Consider the following 20105-nt stretch of genomic DNA (forward strand, 5'->3'; position numbering starts at 1 on the left):
ATGGATTATATTAATTTTAAAGAACATTACCCAGGGCAAACTATGAATAGAATTTTAAGATTGACCAATCAGAACTGTCTATCCACCATGATGGATTATATTAATCTTATGACATTACCCAGGGCAAACTATGAATAGAATTTTAGGATTGACCAATCAGAACTGTCTATCCACCATGATGGATTATATTAATTTTAGGACATTACCCAGGGCAAACTATGAATAGAATTTTAAGATTGACCAATCAGAACTGTCTATCCACCATGATGGATTATATTAATTTTATGACATTACCCAGGGCAAACTATGAATAGAATTTTAGGATTGACCAATCAGAACTGTCTATCCACCATGATGGATTATATTAATTTTAGGACATTACCCAGGGCAAACTATGAATAGAATTTTAAGATTGACCAATCAGAACTGTCTATCCATCATGATGGATTATATTAATTTTATGACATTACCCAGGGCAAACTATGAATAGAATTTCAAGATTCACCAATCAGAACTGTCTATCCACCATGATGGATTATATTAATTTTAGGACATTACCCAGGGCAAACTATGAATAGAATTTTAAGATTGACCAATCAGAACTGTCTATCCATCATGATGGATTATATTAATTTTATGACATTACCCAGGGCAAACTATGAATAGAATTTCAAGATTCACCAATCAGAACTGTCTATCCACCATGATGGATTATATTAATTTTAGGACATTACCCAGGGCAAACTATGAATAGAATTTTAGGATTGACCAATCAGAACTGTCTATCCACCATGATGGATTATATTAATTTTAGAACATTACCCAGGGCAAACTATGAATAGAATTTTAAGATTGACCAATCAGAACTGTCTATCCACCATGATGGATTATATTAATTTTAGGACATTACCCAGGGCAAACTATGAATAGAATTTTAAGATTGACCAATCAGAACTGTCTATCCACCATGATGGATTATATTAATTTTATGACATTACCCAGGGCAAACTATGAATAGAATTTTAAGATTGACCAATCAGAACTGTCTATCCACCATGATGGAATATATAATTTTATGACATTACCCAGGGCAAACTATGAATAGAATTTTAAGATTGACCAATCAGAACTGTTTATCCACCATGATGGATTATATTAATTTTAGAACATTACCCAGGGCAAACTATGAATAGAATTTTAAGATTGACCAATCAGAACTGTGTATCCACCATGATGGATTATATTAATTTTAGAACATTACCCAGGGCAAACTATGAATAGAATTTTAAGATTGACCAATCAGAACTGTCTATCCACCATGATGGATTATATTAATTTTATGACATTACCCAGGGCAAACTATGAATAGAATTTTAAGATTGACCAATCAGAACTGTCTATCCACCATGATGGATTATATTAATTTTAGGACATTACCCAGGGCAAACTATGAATAGAATTTTAAGATTGACCAATCAGAACTGTCTATCCACCATGATGGATTATATTAATTTTAGGACATTACCCAGGGCAAACTATGAATAGAATTTTAAGATTGACCAATCAGAACTGTTTATCCACCATGATGGATTATATTAATTTTAGAACATTACCCAGGGCAAACTATGAATAGAATTTTAAGATTGACCAATCAGAACTGTCTATCCACCATGATGGATTATATTAATTTTAAAGAACATTACCCAGGGCAAACTATGAATAGAATTTTAAGATTGACCAATCAGAACTGTCTATCCACCATGATGGATTATATTAATTTTAAAGAACATTACCCAGGGCAAACTATGAATAGAATTTTAAGATTGACCAATCAGAACTGTCTATCCACCATGATGGATTATATTAATTTTATGACATTACCCAGGGCAAACTATGAATAGAATTTTAGGATTGACCAATCAGAACTGTCTATCCACCATGATGGATTATATTAATTTTATGACATTACCCAGGGCAAACTATGAATAGAATTTTAGGATTGACCAATCAGAACTGTTTATCCACCATGATGGATTATATTAATTTTAGAACATTACCAAGGGCAAACTATGAATAGAATTTTAAGATTGACCAATCAGAACTGTCTATCCACCATGATGGATTATATTAATTTTATGACATTACCCAGGGCAAACTATGAATAGAATTTTAGGATTGACCAATCAGAACTGTCTATCCACCATGATGGATTATATTAATTTTATGACATTACCCAGGGCAAACTATGAATAGAATTTTAAGATTGACCAATCAGAACTGTCTATCCACCATGATGGATTATATTAATTTTATGACATTACCCAGGGCAAACTATGAATAGAATTTTAGGATTGACCAATCAGAACTGTCTATCCACCATGATGGATTATATTAATTTTATGACATTACCCAGGGCAAACTATGAATAGAATTTTAAGATTGACCAATCAGAACTGTCTATCCACCATGATGGATTATATTAATTTTAGGACATTACCCAGAGCAAACTATGAATAGAATTTTAAGATTGACCAATCAGAACTGTCTATCCACCATGATGGATTATATTAATCTTATGACATTACCCAGGGCAAACTATGAATAGAATTTTAAGATTGACCAATCAGAACTGTCTATCCACCATGATGGATTATATTAATCTTATGACATTACCCAGGGCAAACTATGAATAGAATTTTAAGATTGACCAATCAGAATTGTCTATCCACCATGATGGATTATATTAATCTTATGACATTACCCAGGGCAAACTATGAATAGAATTTTAAGATTGACCAATCAGAACTGTCTATCCACCATGATGGATTATATTAATTTTATGACATTACCCAGGGCAAACTATGAATAGAATTTTAAGATTGACCAATCAGAACTGTCTATCCACCATGATGGATTATATTAATTTTAGAACATTACCCAGAGCAAACTATGAATAGAATTTTAGGATTGACCAATCAGAACTGTCCATCCACCATGATGGATTATATTAATTTTAGAACATTACCCAGAGCAAACTATGAATAGAATTTTAAGATTGACCAATCAGAACTGTCTATCCACCATGATGGATTATATTAATTTTAGAACATTACCCAGAGCAAACTATGAATAGAATTTTAGGATTGACCAATCAGAACTGTCTATCCACCATGATGGAATATATAATTTTATGACATTACCCAGGGCAAACTATGAATAGAATTTTAAGATTGACCAATCAGAACTGTCTATCCACCATGATGGAATATATAATTTTATGACATTACCCAGGGCAAACTATGAATAGAATTTTAGGATTGACCAATCAGAACTGTTTATCCACCATGATGGATTATATAATTTTAGAACATTACCCAGGGCAAACTATGAATAGAATTTTAAGATTGACCAATCAGAACTGTCTATCCACCATGATGGATTATATTAATTTTAAAGAACATTACCCAGGGCAAACTATGAATAGAATTTTAAGATTGACCAATCAGAACTGTCTATCCACCATGATGGATTATATTAATTTTATGACATTACCCAGGGCAAACTATGAATAGAATTTTAAGATTGACCAATCAGAACTGTCTATCCACCATGATGGATTATATTAATTTTAGGACATTACCCAGGGCAAACTATGAATAGAATTTTAAGATTGACCAATCAGAACTGTTTATCCACCATGATGGATTATATTAATTTTAGAACATTACCCAGGGCAAACTATGAATAGAATTTTAAGATTGACCAATCAGAACTGTGTATCCACCATGATGGATTATATTAATTTTAGAACATTACCCAGGGCAAACTATGAATAGAATTTTAAGATTGACCAATCAGAACTGTCTATCCACCATGATGGATTATATTAATTTTATGACATTACCCAGGGCAAACTATGAATAGAATTTTAAGATTGACCAATCAGAACTGTCTATCCACCATGATGGATTATATTAATTTTAGGACATTACCCAGGGCAAACTATGAATAGAATTTTAGGATTGACCAATCAGAACTGTCTATCCACCATGATGGATTATATTAATTTTAGAACATTACCCAGGGCAAACTATGAATAGAATTTTAAGATTGACCAATCAGAACTGTCTATCCACCATGATGGATTATATTAATTTTAGAACATTACCCAGGGCAAACTATGAATAGAATTTTAAGATTGACCAATCAGAACTGTCTATCCACCATGATGGATTATATTAATTTTATGACATTACCCAGGGCAAACTATGAATAGAATTTTAAGATTGACCAATCAGAACTGTCTATCCACCATGATGGATTATATTAATTTTAAAGAACATTACCCAGGGCAAACTATGAATAGAATTTTAAGATTGACCAATCAGAACTGTCTATCCACCATGATGGATTATATTAATTTTATGACATTACCCAGGGCAAACTATGAATAGAATTTTAAGATTGACCAATCAGAACTGTCTATCCACCATGATGGATTATATTAATTTTATGACATTACCCAGGGCAAACTATGAATAGAATTTTAAGATTGACCAATCAGAACTGTCTATCCACCATGATGGAATATATAATTTTATGACATTACCCAGGGCAAACTATGAATAGAATTTTAAGATTGACCAATCAGAACTGTTTATCCACCATGATGGATTATATTAATTTTAGAACATTACCCAGGGCAAACTATGAATAGAATTTTAAGATTGACCAATCAGAACTGTGTATCCACCATGATGGATTATATTAATTTTAGAACATTACCCAGGGCAAACTATGAATAGAATTTTAAGATTGACCATTCAGAACTGTCTATCCACCATGATGGATTATATTAATTTTATGACATTACCCAGGGCAAACTATGAATAGAATTTTAAGATTGACCAATCAGAACTGTCTATCCACCATGATGGATTATATTAATTTTAGGACATTACCCAGGGCAAACTATGAATAGAATTTTAAGATTGACCAATCAGAACTGTCTATCCACCATGATGGATTATATTAATTTTAGGACATTACCCAGGGCAAACTATGAATAGAATTTTAAGATTGACCAATCAGAACTGTTTATCCACCATGATGGATTATATTAATTTTAGAACATTACCCAGGGCAAACTATGAATAGAATTTTAAGATTGACCAATCAGAACTGTCTATCCACCATGATGGATTATATTAATTTTAAAGAACATTACCCAGGGCAAACTATGAATAGAATTTTAAGATTGACCAATCAGAACTGTCTATCCACCATGATGGATTATATTAATTTTAAAGAACATTACCCAGGGCAAACTATGAATAGAATTTTAAGATTGACCAATCAGAACTGTCTATCCACCATGATGGATTATATTAATTTTATGACATTACCCAGGGCAAACTATGAATAGAATTTTAGGATTGACCAATCAGAACTGTTTATCCACCATGATGGATTATATTAATTTTAGAACATTACCCAGGGCAAACTATGAATAGAATTTTAAGATTGACCAATCAGAACTGTCTATCCACCATGATGGATTATATTAATTTTATGACATTACCCAGGGCAAACTATGAATAGAATTTTAGGATTGACCAATCAGAACTGTCTATCCACCATGATGGATTATATTAATTTTATGACATTACCCAGGGCAAACTATGAATAGAATTTTAAGATTGACCAATCAGAACTGTCTATCCACCATGATGGATTATATTAATTTTATGACATTACCCAGGGCAAACTATGAATAGAATTTTAGGATTGACCAATCAGAACTGTCTATCCACCATGATGGATTATATTAATTTTATGACATTACCCAGGGCAAACTATGAATAGAATTTTAAGATTGACCAATCAGAACTGTCTATCCACCATGATGGATTATATTAATTTTAGGACATTACCCAGAGCAAACTATGAATAGAATTTTAAGATTGACCAATCAGAACTGTCTATCCACCATGATGGATTATATTAATCTTATGACATTACCCAGGGCAAACTATGAATAGAATTTTAAGATTGACCAATCAGAACTGTCTATCCACCATGATGGATTATATTAATCTTATGACATTACCCAGGGCAAACTATGAATAGAATTTTAAGATTGACCAATCAGAACTGTCTATCCACCATGATGGATTATATTAATCTTATGACATTACCCAGGGCAAACTATGAATAGAATTTTAAGATTGACCAATCAGAACTGTCTATCCACCATGATGGATTATATTAATTTTATGACATTACCCAGGGCAAACTATGAATAGAATTTTAAGATTGACCAATCAGAACTGTCTATCCACCATGATGGATTATATTAATTTTATGACATTACCCAGGGCAAACTATGAATAGAATTTTAAGATTGACCAATCAGAACTGTCTATCCACCATGATGGATTATATTACCCAGGGCAAACTATGAATGGAATTTAAGGTTCTCACATCACAAGGGTCCACAATGTGCAAAAACCAAATTTCTTTTTGTTAATGAGAGCTTATTGCAGAGATCGTCAACCAAGTCATGGATTCTTACCATAAGTTTTGATTACATATGTTTGCTTTTTGGCACCACCAAAAATATGCAAATGAGAAAACAAAACAAAACAATCCCATTTATTTTGTGTTCATTTTCATGTTTTATATAAAAGAAATCTTCATAATGAAATTTCTTGAACAATGGGAAATGGAATAACGCTGTAACAGGAAAAATCACACCACTCGTTAAATAGGTCACATGTATACAGGAGTGTATTCAACATACAGGTTATCTAATAAAACAACAGTTGTCATGGCAACACAAGATAACAGAACACACCATCATGAACAACAACAAATTATGGAAAAATTATGTGTTAATTATTCATAAATAATGATGTCGGAAAAAATTAAAATGGAGTTAAATTGTCAAGGCAAAAAGATGAGATGATGCATAACCTTCAGATATCGACATATTGCAGTATTTTGACAAATTTAACTAGAAAATACAAAGAGGCAACTGTACTTGCTTTCAAAACCACAATATGCATAATCTGCATAGGTCAGATAACATAGGTCAGAAGAATCTGCCTAACTAAGTAACATAGGTCAGATAAATCTGCCTAACTAGGTGTTATACAAGTAACATAAGTCAGAGAAATTTGCCTAACTAAGTCTCATATTAGTAATATACGTCTGAATGGATGATTCAGTGAAAAGACAATCCAGCAAATATATCTTTTCCTGTATTTTACACATTCAACTTGTCAAAAACAAGTGAAAATAAACTCTAAAATTAAGTATTTTATAGTAGTTTAGGTCAAGTAGACATCTTTTTTTTACAAATGAAGATTGTTGTACTGTCACACATCTCAAATCAAATCATAAAATATGTGAATAAAAAAAGAATGCAGTTGCTGGTCCTTGTATTCTACTAAATTGTAATTTTGTAAAATCTCCCTACTTCCCCATAAGAGGGCGCTCAATTACAAGCAAAAAATAAGAGTTTTATACAAGTAGAAAGTGAAATAGTGGTGCTATTTTCCCCTCTACATTTTTATAGAAAAAATATGTACATAGCTCTATGGATTGGTTACTATGGTTACTCACACAGTGAATGTCAAACACTGATTTGTAAGTGATTATTTGAAAACCAACATGATATTAACAAATATATAAACAAGTTGAAAAAGTCATGTGGTATTATTCTCACTGACTGACACATGAAAGCCAAGTGTAGCTGAATAAGAGTCAGGCAAGAGAGATGAGCCAAGTCAGGCAAGAGAGATGAGCCAAGTTAGGCAAGAGAGATGAGCCAAGTCAGACAAGAGAGATGAGCCAAGTCAGACAAGAGAGATGAGCCAAGTCAGGCAAGAGAGATGAGCCAAGTCAGGCAAGAGATGAGCCAAGTTAGGCAAGAGATGAGCCAAGTTAGGCAAGAGATGAGCCAAGTTAGGCAAGAGAGATGAGCCAAGTTAGGCAAGAGAGATGAGCCAAGTTAGGCAAGAGATGAGCCAAGTCAGACAAGAGAGATGAGCCAAGTCAGGCAAGAGAGATGAGCCAAGTCAGGCAAGAGAGATGAGCCAAGTCAGGCAAGAGAGATGAGCCAAGTTAGGCAAGAGAGATGAGCCAAGTCAGGCAAGAGAGATGAGCCAAGTCAGGCAAGAGAGATGAGCCAAGTCCGGCAAGAGAGATGAGCCAAGTCCGGCAAGAGAGATGAGCCAAGTCAGGCAAGAGAGATGCGCCAAGTCAGGCAAGAGAGATGCGCCAAGTCAGGCAAGAGAGATGCGCCAAGTCAGGCAAGAGAGATGAGCCAAGTCAGGCAAGAGAGATGAGCCAAGTCAGGCAAGAGAGATGCGCCAAGTCAGGCAAGAGAGATGCGCCAAGTCAGGCAAGAGAGATGCGCCAAGTCAGGCAAGAGAGATGCGCCAAGTCAGGCAAGAGAGATGCGCCAAGTCAGGCAAGAGATGAGCCAAGTCAGGCAAGAGATATGAGCCAAGTTAGGCAAGAGAGATGAGCCAAGTCAGGCAAGAGAGATGCGCCAAGTCAGGCAAGAGAGATGCGCCAAGTCAGGCAAGAGAGATGAGCCAAGTCAGGCAAGAGAGATGAGCCAAGTCAGGCAAGAGAGATGAGCCAAGTCAGGCAAGAGAGATGAGCCAAGTCAGGCAAGAGAGATGCGCCAAGTCAGGCAAGAGATGAGCCAAGTCAGGCAAGAGATATGAGCCAAGTCAGGCAAGAGAGATGAGCCAAGTCAGGCAAGAGAGATGCGCCAAGTCAGGCAAGAGAGATGCGCCAAGTCAGGCAAGAGAGATGAGCCAAGTCAGGCAAGAGAGATGAGCCAAGTCAGGCAAGAGAGATGAGCCAAGTCAGGCAAGAGAGATGCGCCAAGTCAGGCAAGAGAGATGCGCCAAGTCAGGCAAGAGAGATGCGCCAAGTCAGGCAAGAGATGAGCCAAGTCAGGCAAGAGAGATGAGCCAAGTCAGGCAAGAGAGATGAGCCAAGTCAGGCAAGAGAGATGAGCCAAGTCAGGCAAGAGAGATGAGCCAAGTCAGGCAAGAGAGATGAGCCAAGTCAGGCAAGAGAGATGAGCCAAGTCAGGCAAGAGAGATGAGGCAAGTCAGGCAAGAGAGATGAGGCAAGTCAGGCAAGAGAGATGAGCCAAGTCAGGCAAGAGAGATGAGCCAAGTTAGGCAAGAGATAAGTCAAGTCAGGCAAGAGAGATGAGCCAAGTTAGGCAAGAGAGATGAGCCAAGTTAGGCAAGAGAGATGAGCCAAGTTAGGCAAGAGAGATGAGCCAAGTTAGGCAAGAGAGATGAGCCAAGTTAGGCAAGAGAGATGAGCCAAGTTAGGCAAGAGAGATGAGCCAAGTTAGGCAAGAGAGATGAGCCTAGTTAGGCAGTATCAAGAGGTGACAGACATACTTATATGTACGCAGGGTGAGATAGAAGACATAAAACCATCTCATCTGGTGACATGCCTTCACTGCATAGTTTGTGAACAGCCGTGAACAGAGGAAACCTGGAGTAGAAGATTGGCAGGTCAAAGGTCAAAATGCAAGCATGCATAGAAAAAAGATATGCAAGAGACAAAGATGTGGGATGCTTGTAGCACAACAAGACTTGGAGAGACAAGTCAGGTGTGAATGTGGTACAGGAAACAAACATGTTTTGATGTGAAACCATATAGTATTCCATTACTAAGCAATTGAAGACATGGATCTGGTATAAATACTGCTCAAAGAAGAAAAATAGTTTTGATAAAACCATTATTTCAAGCAATTAAGGATATTTTGAGATGTAAAATAACAATGACACAGTAACAATCCAGACACACTATGAATCCACGGGTATGAGATATCTGATCATTAAAATAGAAAGAAGGAGAAAATGAAGACGGTGATGACTTTCATTAACCTGACAAGTAGGTGTGAGTGGTGCCCTCACTGGCTGATCGGCATCGGCATCAGACCTCACTAACCCATGACATAAACAAATTACATCCTTCTGTCAGGCGTGCGTTAGGTTTGGAGCACCGCGAAGAACACAACTCACGCGACCTTATCAGGCTATGACTTTCATCAAATATTGTAAAAAAAATAAATAAAAATAATAATAGTGGAATAATAAAATTATCAGAAACAGAAGAAAAGTAAGATCTATTAAACAAAATTATTCAAAAAAACAGCAAAGAACAGTTTTTAGTCAGGTAAAGTTTGGTCTTATCACAAAAACTTTGTATGATGTTGTTAGGAAACATGTCAGTAATGATAATCAGTTGAATTTACTATGCCAAAAATACTGAAGAAGAAGTTGATAGCCAAGACATCATACTGGATATGTTTCTTTTCAACAAGTGGCCACTATTCTTACAAATAATTTGATTGGTTAAAATCAGTAAATCAAAATGGGTAATTTGTAATCATGCACGTGATTGGCCAAAAATAGGACACTGAGACCAGTGGGAGAGATCACTGCCAAACAAATTTGATTCACTTCAGATTCAGAATGTTGAATCCAGACTTTTGAATAATGATTGTTCCTAGACATTATTCAAATTAAGAATGAATCGTCACAGTGATTTTTAAATTTCTAGAAAACATTTTATTTTATTAGCTTTACAAATCCAAGAAAGCCCAAAAATAATTCCAGTGTGTCGAGCGTATTAGAGGCACGTAGATAGATCAGTAGAAAAAAAAAATGCAAAACTTGCAAAGTTGAGTGTCAATAAATGCCAAGTTAGGAACTGCAAGAGTTAGGTAAGTTGACTGCCAAGTAAGACAAGATGTAGAGCTCAAAATGCAATTTAGGCAAGATGAGGGCAAAGTTAGGCACGATGAGGGCAAAGTTAGGCAAGATGAGGGCAAAGTTAGGCAAGATGAGGGCAAAGTTAGGCAAGATGAGGGCAAAGTTAGGCAATACAGGTTAGACATGAATGAAAGTGCAAGATATTATTGGTGAGTTGAGATGCAAGAAATCTCACCATTATTAGTACAGCAAATTAAAGGTGCTCAGGGTGGTCGTGCAGACAGTGAATCATCTCCTCAGGTGGCATGCCTTCACAACATATCTTGTACACAGCAGTAAACAACGGATACCTTGCAAGCACAAAGTGACAGGTCATAAAACAGAAAAGTAAATTAGATTGTGCTAAAACTAGTGAAACTAAAAAGCAAGTTAAAAAAAGAAAAAAAAATGCATTGTAGGACAGTATAGAAGGTTAATTCATAAAAATAAAAATTTGTAAAATTCTGGAATTAAATTTATGAATTGTTATATAGAGAAAATGTTTAGAATCAAATCACAGAATTAAGTCACATTTGGGGAGAATACAAAGAAAATAAATGAATATGTGGAAACATGTATATTTTAATAATCCATAAAACAAGATATAGTTAAAAGATGCAATATATAATAAAATACAAGTCACTCTGGAGAAAAAGTAGCTTAACAGCAAAAGATTGTAGAATATAATACAGCAAAGGATTGTGGGATATATTACAGCAAAGAATTGTGGGGTGTGTTACAGTAAAGGATTGTGGGATATATTACAGCAAAGGATTGTGGGGTGTATTGCAGAAAAGAAATTTGGAAGCCAGAAAATGCAAGGAATCACAAGAAATTGAAAAGGATCATGGGAAAGTCCAACCCAAGGATTCTTGTAGACTGGAGTTGAGTCTAAGCATTTATACAAAAAATGATTTGATTGGTTGAAAAAAACTGTCAACAAACATACTGTTTTTCTTATTGGCTTGACTGATAGGTGATAGTGATGCCTATCCAATCAGAAACAGTTTTGTAAGTCATTTGACTCCCTAAATGAGGACACACAGACAAAGTCAAATACCTGCATAAATAACTTATCAGTACATCTGTCATGATAAGCAACAGCGCCCTCTATACCCATACTTACTTATCTTCCATATCCTTGTTTTTAAGCATGATATTGACTTCATACGCAGTGTGTGGACCCTGCAGACTCTGACCATTCAACATTTCTTGTTCCAGTTGCTTGATTGGCTAGATTGAAAAAAAGTAGGACATGATTGGCCAGATTGAAAAAAAGTAAGACGTGATTGGCTAGATAGAAAAAAAGTAGGACATGATTGGCCAGATTGAAAAAAGTAAGACGTGATTGGCTCAAGTGAAAATAGTAAGACGTGATTGGCTAGATTGAAAACAAGTTAATATTTTTATTTAAGCTTAGAGCTATAGACACAAAATCAGTAAGATATCTTTTAATAACTAATAAAACATAATTTTTAATCCTACATTCAGACCTACAGACACTACCTGATCTGTTATGGAAATTCAGAATGCAAAAAGAAAAAAAAAATGCCTAAAAAAATGTTTCTAGTAAATTACTTTCAAAAATCAACGTACACAGGCGGCTTTTTATTTTTCTTCCATTTTTCCTAAAATTCTGTCAAAAACACATTTTTAACTGACTGCCCAGCAACCAGAAATCCATATATTTGACTACAATTACCCACTACAATTTTCTATATATATTTAGTGGGAGGGGCTACCCACTACAATTTTCTATATATATTTATTGGGAGGGGCTACCATGGAAACTGGCAAATTATAATCTATGCTCTATCCATTAGGTGTGCTTTGTTTTATTTTTCTATCATCTCTGACTCTATTCTGCATGTATTTATCATCAGAAAAAGATGCTTTGTCTACAACGGCTGGTTATAATTCTACTTCCCTGCTGTATTATATTTATGTAATGTAACTTACCTACTGTAAAATGACTTTCACTGGGTTTAAATTTCACGAATTTACCATTTCAGGCATATTCAGTGGGTTTTAAATTCACGGTTTTATAATTTAGATAATGTATTCTATGCTTAATTTTACATATTCACTGGGTTTTAATTTAGCACATTTTCCAGTCAGCGAAATGAGCAAAAATCGCCGGCCACTGGTAGCATAGTGGTTGTCGCATCAGACTCATGATCGGAAGACCCAAGTTCAAATCCTACCTTAGGCTGAACATTAAAAGAGTCGACCCCTACCCTGGGTGAGTGTGCCACAGACTCAATCGGAAGGCCAATTCACTGACCGAGACTCATTAACTAACGAATGCGACTTTGGGGGAACATTGGTTAAGGTCCGCAGGTGCTTGTGTTTGACCGTGCCTAGTTGAGCCAGAATAGCGCAGTAAATTGCCATTTGATAAGCTAATTATTTATTCTGAGCATGCTCAGTTGCTATGTCAGTGCTGTAGAGAGAGGTTATTATATTAGAGGTAAAGATGAAAATCTTGAAAAAGACCCACTTAGGATTTTCCGATCTTGAAAAAAAAAAATTACGTGCAAACTCAGCAGAGACTTGTTCATCAACCTGCCAAGTTTCACTGATATCTGCTGCAGAATTTCTGAGAAAATGTTGGAGACATTGACAAAACCTGTTTTAGAAAGTTCCCTTTTGAGGCTGCACCTGAACGCGGACTAATAACTAATCCTTTTACAATACTGCTACACATTTATCTGTCCTAGTAATCTGTACGTGCTTCCAGTATTGTAAAGTCATTAATTATTCACTGGGTTTTAATTCATTAATTTTGCTGATTAGTAAATTCTACTAAACTACTGTAAAACGCTACTTGAAATAGCTACATGCCATTTTAGCGAATTTGACTCAATACATGTACATGAATTACCGTAAAAATTCTAAAATTTCAGCCCCTCTACAAATTCGGGCGCCGACCTATTTGGCAGATTAAAATATTTTATTGACCTCAAAATTTTCGACTTCACTAAAAAAATTTGGGTTTACCCACAAACGAAAGATTAAATCAGTGTGGATGTCCAAACGGAACTTTCCCCGAAGACATGAATTCGAGTTTCTGACTGGCTTAGAGAATTTTATTTTGTTGTTAACGAAAGTATATTCTAAACAAAGTTTCAAACAAGCAGCCTGTCGGCTGAGATAGCTCCGCTGTTAGCAATGCACATGGCAATTAAAGAACAGAAGATATCATTAGAAAATGAACAAATCTGAGAGAGGTCCACATGTAGTACCTATATGTATAATATATCAAAGCAATTGGACTTGCGGTTTTCAACAAGAAGTCGAAAATATCACTTTTTACCAAAAATTACAAAAATATTCATCAAAATTAGAGAATTGAAGATATCATCATGAAATGAACAAATCTGAGAGAGGTCCACATGTAGTACCTATATATGTAATATCAAAGCAATTGGACTTGCGGTTTTCAACAAGAAGTCGAAAATATCACTTTTTACCAAAAATTACAAAAATATTCACCGAAATTAGAGAATTAAAGATATCATTACAAAATGAACAAATCTGAGAGAGGTCCACATGTAGTACCTATATATGTAATATCAAAGCAATTGGACTTGCGGTTTTCAACAAGAAGTCGAAAATATCACTTTTTACCAAAAATTACAAAAATATTCACCAAAATTAGAGAATTAAAGATATCATTACAAAATGAACAAATCTGAGAGAGGTCCACATGTAGTACCTATATATGTAATATCAAAGCAATTGGACTTGCGGTTTTCAACAAGAGGTCGAAAATATCACTTTTTACCAAAAATTACAAAAATATTCACCAAAATTAGAGAATTGAAGATATCATTACAAAATGAACAAATCTGAGAGAGGTTGACATGTAGTACCTATATATGTAAATATCAAAGCAATTGGACTTGCGGTTTTCAACAAGAAGTCGAAAATATCACTTTTTACCAAAAATGACAAAAATATTCACCAAAATTAGAGAATTAAAGATATCATTACAAAATGAACAAATCTGAGAGAGGTCCACATGTAGTACCTATATATGTAATATCAAAGCAATTGGACTTGCGGTTTTCAACAAGAAGTCGAAAATATCACTTTTTACTAAAAATGACAAAAATATTCACCAAAATTAGAGAATTGAAGATATCATCATGAAATGAACAAATCTGAGAGAGGTCTACCCAAGGTACATATACATCAAGTATCAAAGCATTCAGGCTTGTAGTTTTCAAGAAGAAGTCGAAAAAGTAAAACATTGACACGGACGACGACGACGGAGGACAATCACTCATATGATAAGCTCCGCTCGACAAAGTCGACAGCGGAGCTAATAAAAACACAACTGCATTGCATAGCAGCAAATGATCATGATTGCGCAATGTGGTCATTCTGCATTTCACAATTGTTGATTATTACTCAGTAGTGATTATAATAATTTACGAAAAATGAATTCGTTGAATTGTTATGAAATGCAAATAAAATTCAACTTAGTTTCATCGTAAACGAACGATTCAGGTTGCATATAAACGCTCAATACACCTTAAAAGTCTCCCATAAAAGTCCCATTATACCGGACGAACTCAGTTTTATTCAATGAAGCAAACAACTGTCAATGCTAAAATAAATTGCAGAGGTACGCTAAAATCATTTGAAAACAAGCAAATAATTTCCATCAAAAATAAATCACAGAGAGAGGTAACTTAATACATTAACAACTCTTTCGACCTATTAGTTTTGTGCTGACTTCTTCCCGGTCTTGATGTTTTGTTTCTCTCGTCATAATACTTACTGATTGATGACTTTGTTTTGATTTTGAGTTGTTTAGCCTACAACTCGGCTACGACCTTTTACCGAGAAACGTGGGAAACGAACAAAGCACACCGTCTATCATCCCCAATTTTTTTCCCCATTTAGTGATTTCTATTCTGAAAAATGCACCTTAATTTAGTATTCTAAAAACCAAATTATTTAAAACAGGCCGAAATTTTAGAATTTATATGGTCACGAAATCTTAATTCAGTTAAAATGCAACAATCTCATTGTGAGAATATACTTTATTCTAAATTAGCAACATCCTGAATTAGCGAAATTACAAATTAGCTAAATCAGCTAAAATAACATGCTAGCTAACGCGATTTACAGTAAATCTACAAGACTAAGTAAAATAACAATAAAACTCATGGTTTCCTTGACAAATTCGTGAAATATTGCTCAAAACATCAAAATAGGGAAAATATAAGTGTCAGTGTAAATAAATGGTTTTACAGTATATATTTTTATATTTATTCACGTTTGCAATAAAGTACACTTGAGTCAATGAAACATGTACTATAAACAGGAACAGCACATGGTAATTTGATTATCTAATAGGATACCATTTTCCCTCATATATATTTTCTATATGTTTAGTGATTCGGGATAAATCATTTGCGTGACATGCCATCTTGTTCAGCTTACCCTTTTCACAAACCACACTTTCTCGCCAAAGTTTTTCTGCACCTTTTTCTTGTATTCTCCAATATTTCTGGAAATGAACCCTAATTTTGGAGCCAACAGACAAAATTTGAGACAATATTTTTGTCCCAATCTTCTGAAGGAAAGTACAGACTATAAACAGGACTATTTTGTGAATTTTTGATAAAAAGGAGGAAGAGGGACGGGCAAGGGGTATTTTCGTAAGCTGTAATCAATTGTTTTTATTTTCATAAAAATGTAATTCAAATAAATTAAAAAACGTAAATTCATAGACATGGATCAGCTATTTTATTCGTCCGTAATTTGTACAAAGATCTTATTTTTTGTAAGCGTATAAAGCATTTTCAACATTAAATGTAATTCGTCGCAATTTCCAATTTTGATTCTTAAACACAAATTATCAAGTATATTATACAAATGTAAAATGTAATTAGGAATTTGCTTTATTTGTAAAAACCTATTTTTTACTGTAAATGGAACTTTCCATTTTATTTAAAAACATAAATTGCTTTTTTTATTTTCTGTAACCTGTATCAGCTATCCCCCCTTGCCCCCCTTCAGGGAACTGGTGGTGAAAAGTTAATACCAACTTCTGATGAAATTTCCAAGTTTGTACATCTGTGGCAAACTAATAAATGTTTTATTGCATTTTTACAGAAATTATTTGTTGATCGTGATTATCGAAAATTATTATTCACTATGCTAACTATGCATAAATTATAACATCTATTCACTGTGAAAAGAGCTACAAAACGATGTCTCAGACATTCTCATTAGTGTTTGATTTTGAGAGAAAAAATCAAAAAGATCTACTGTGGGAACATTCATAACTTAATTAATTAGGCAAATACTAACATGAATACATGATTGTTTTATTGGTTCAGATACTGTTGAGTTTACCGGTGTGTTGCGTTTACCGAGGTGTTGCGTTTACCGGTGTGTTGCGTTTACCGGGGTGTTGCGTTTACCGGTGTGTTGCGTTTACCGGGGTGTTCAGTTTACATAGGTGTTCAATTAACTGAAGTTGTCATAAGGAAGACTACATTTGTGATGACTTCTGCAAAACGTACCTTCTTTGTTCTAACAAATGCTTCTGCAACTCTTCTATTACGACCACCATAACATGTCGTAACTAAATCTGCCACTCCACAGCTCTCCAGGAATGTGTCAGTTCTGGTTCCTTCGTAGAATGTCTGAGTGAATTTCACCATTTCCATTAAGCCCAGTCTAATGACGGCAGCCTTTGTGTTGTCACCATAACCAAGACCATCGACAATACCAGCACCAACTGCTACAATGTTCTGAAAGTTGAAATAAAACTACTTAGACCATGGCCCAAGACTGACCCGCAGCCCGAGACTGGCTCACGGCCCAAGACTGGCCCGCGGCTTGGGACTTGCCTGCGGCTTGGGACTTGCCCTTGGCTGACCCTTGACCCGAGGCTGACCCATGGCCTGGGACTGACCCACAGCCCGAGACTGGCTCGCGGCTGGCTCGCAGCTTGAGACTGACCCATGGGCTGAGACAGACCCCTGGCCTGAAACAGACCCATGGCCCAAGACTGACCCATGGCCCAAGACTGACCCATGGCCCTAGACTGACCCATGACCTGACCACATTTTCCAGGATCAACATTTATAAAATAGCGTTACAGTACATAAGAATATCTAAGGTGACCAAAGCAGACTCACTGGTGGACATAAAGACAATTGCATTCAATTTCTCTGAAATTAAAATCTTAAAATATGGAACAGTGACACGGGATGAAAACATTACATTATATCTAACCAGGATATTCCAATGCAATTTCCTCCAAAATGAGTTCTATGATTTCTAATGGAGTCCTGCAAAAATGTACATGAAAAACAAAAATAAATACACGAAATAACTAAGTGAAAACATACAAAAGTATTTTTTTTTACAATACTAGATTAAAAACAATATTTGTTCACTCATTTTAACCATACAAATGGCCTGCATTGATTTATAACAGGCAAAGAAATGGTGACATAAAAAAAGTTTTTTTTCTCTTTTCCAAACGGAATAAAGGTAACATCAAATTGTTTTTAGCAACAGTTCTTGTATAAAGAAGTGATTGTTTTTGAAAAAAAGATTCATAAAATTTTGATGATAAATAAAAAGGTGCTATGATATACATGCATTACTACTGACTGTATAATTGGATGCCAGTTTAGTGGGGACAAAACTTGCGAGAATGATGTCAATTAAATTCTACCAATCACCAATTTGCCAGCTCTGTTATGCAAATAATTAAAACGGGGGAGTCGTCGCCTGCGCATACATCAGAGGGCCATAGCGTGTACCCATGAGCCTTTGCGTTTTTAACGCGTGTTGTTATCGTCGCTTGGGACTCAATTCCCACACGTGTTCAGATGACGACCCTCTATGATAAATGTATCTGCATCTATATCTCACCAGTGCTTTAACCATTAGTTCACAAGTTCTTTTAATTATAATTTTTAAATAAGTTATGCATAAATTATTGGCTAGTTTCTAATTTAACTATTTTCGATAAGTAAAATCTACTAAACTAAATCCATGTGAACCAAAAATAAAACTCATTTCTTCCCTGCCAAATTCGTGAACATAAAATCCAGTGAAAATTTCTCAAAACATTCAAATAGTGAAACTAAATACCAATGAAATAAATGGTTTATATAAAGTAAACAAAACCAAAACTGAAACGAACTTAGTTGATAAAACAAAATGATTCATGTACATCAAGGTCAAAAGTTGACATGCGTGTCAGAAATGTCACGTAGTAATGTTGTTTCCATGACTAATCTTGTTCTAACAAAACTCATTCCTTGTTTACGATATGTACGATACAAAAACTGTCATCATGCAAGTTGGTTCCTAACCTTGTTGAACAATTTTGTTTTTCTCAGCTTGAAACACGAGATCATTTGAAAAACAGAGACACAGAGTCAAAGAAAAATATTTCAAAAAAACAAAAAAGGAGGTTTTGTATTAGTTTACATGAGAAAAAATATCTATGGTTACATGCATCAGTAATTATTGAGATATTTGTATTGTTACATTGAAATGTACATATAACAAAATATTATAGATATTTAAGGGCATCAACTATTTTTTAACAAAATTTAAACATAAGGTGTAAAAATAATTGTCATAATACATGTATTTGACAAAATGGATCTTGAAATGTCATGCACCAGAAATTCTGACACCTTGGGCTCTGTCATTTGTCGTATCGTATATATACATTGAACAAATCTGTCAACTCTGATTCAAATTGTTAAACTAATTCCCTAAGCTTATAATCTAAAACATATACATGTTCTATTGTGAAATTTTTTTAGTCATTCCATTTTATAGTTTTTATGCATGTTCTTACATTCTACCTATACATTTAAACATTTACTTCTATGCTATCAATAATGAGACATTGCTCAAAACGTCTAGATATTTTAATAGTTACTTAGGACAATGACTACCAAATATTTTCTACTCCATATTTATCAGTCCAAGCAGCAATTATTTACTTACTGTCTTCTGATTGGTCTAACTGATGAGGTTGAGTAGCCAATCAGACACAATCTTGTAAGTAGCCAATCAGACACAATCTTGTAAGTAGCAATCAGACACAATCATGTAAGTAGCCAATAAGACACAATCATGTAAGTAGCCAATCAGACAGAATCATGTAAGTAGCCAATCAGACAGAATCATGTAAGTAGCCAATCAGACACAATCTTGTAAGTAGCCAATCAGACACAATCTTGTAAGTTCAAAAAAAGATCAAAAATAGAAAAGATGGTTAAGTGCCTTTGATGAAAATTTTTATGA

General features: G+C 34.7%; 1 protein-coding gene across 3 annotated transcripts in view; it reads right to left on the minus strand.

The window, feature by feature from the left end:
• Positions 1 to 20105, minus strand: part of LOC102807099 (glycerol-3-phosphate dehydrogenase [NAD(+)], cytoplasmic-like) — a 91004-nt gene that overhangs the window by 6828 nt on the left and 64071 nt on the right. For 2 of the 3 annotated variants that reach the window (XM_085494589.1, XM_085494588.1), the window contains 3 exons: positions 17345 to 17575; positions 11926 to 12032; positions 10996 to 11110 (listed from right to left, as the gene is read on the minus strand). In XM_085494589.1, the coding sequence (XP_085350715.1) occupies positions 11014 to 11110; positions 11926 to 12032; positions 17345 to 17575 (435 nt within the window). In that variant the 3' untranslated portion in view covers positions 10996 to 11013. The remainder of the gene's footprint in view (positions 1 to 10995; positions 11111 to 11925; positions 12033 to 17344; positions 17576 to 20105) is intronic. The other variant, XM_085494587.1, reaches the window with a different exon arrangement.

The sequence above is a fragment of the Saccoglossus kowalevskii genome, chromosome 20, assembly GCF_978046115.1.
Source record: "Saccoglossus kowalevskii chromosome 20, keSacKowa6.1, whole genome shotgun sequence".
Lineage (NCBI taxonomy): Eukaryota > Metazoa > Hemichordata > Enteropneusta > Harrimaniidae > Saccoglossus > Saccoglossus kowalevskii.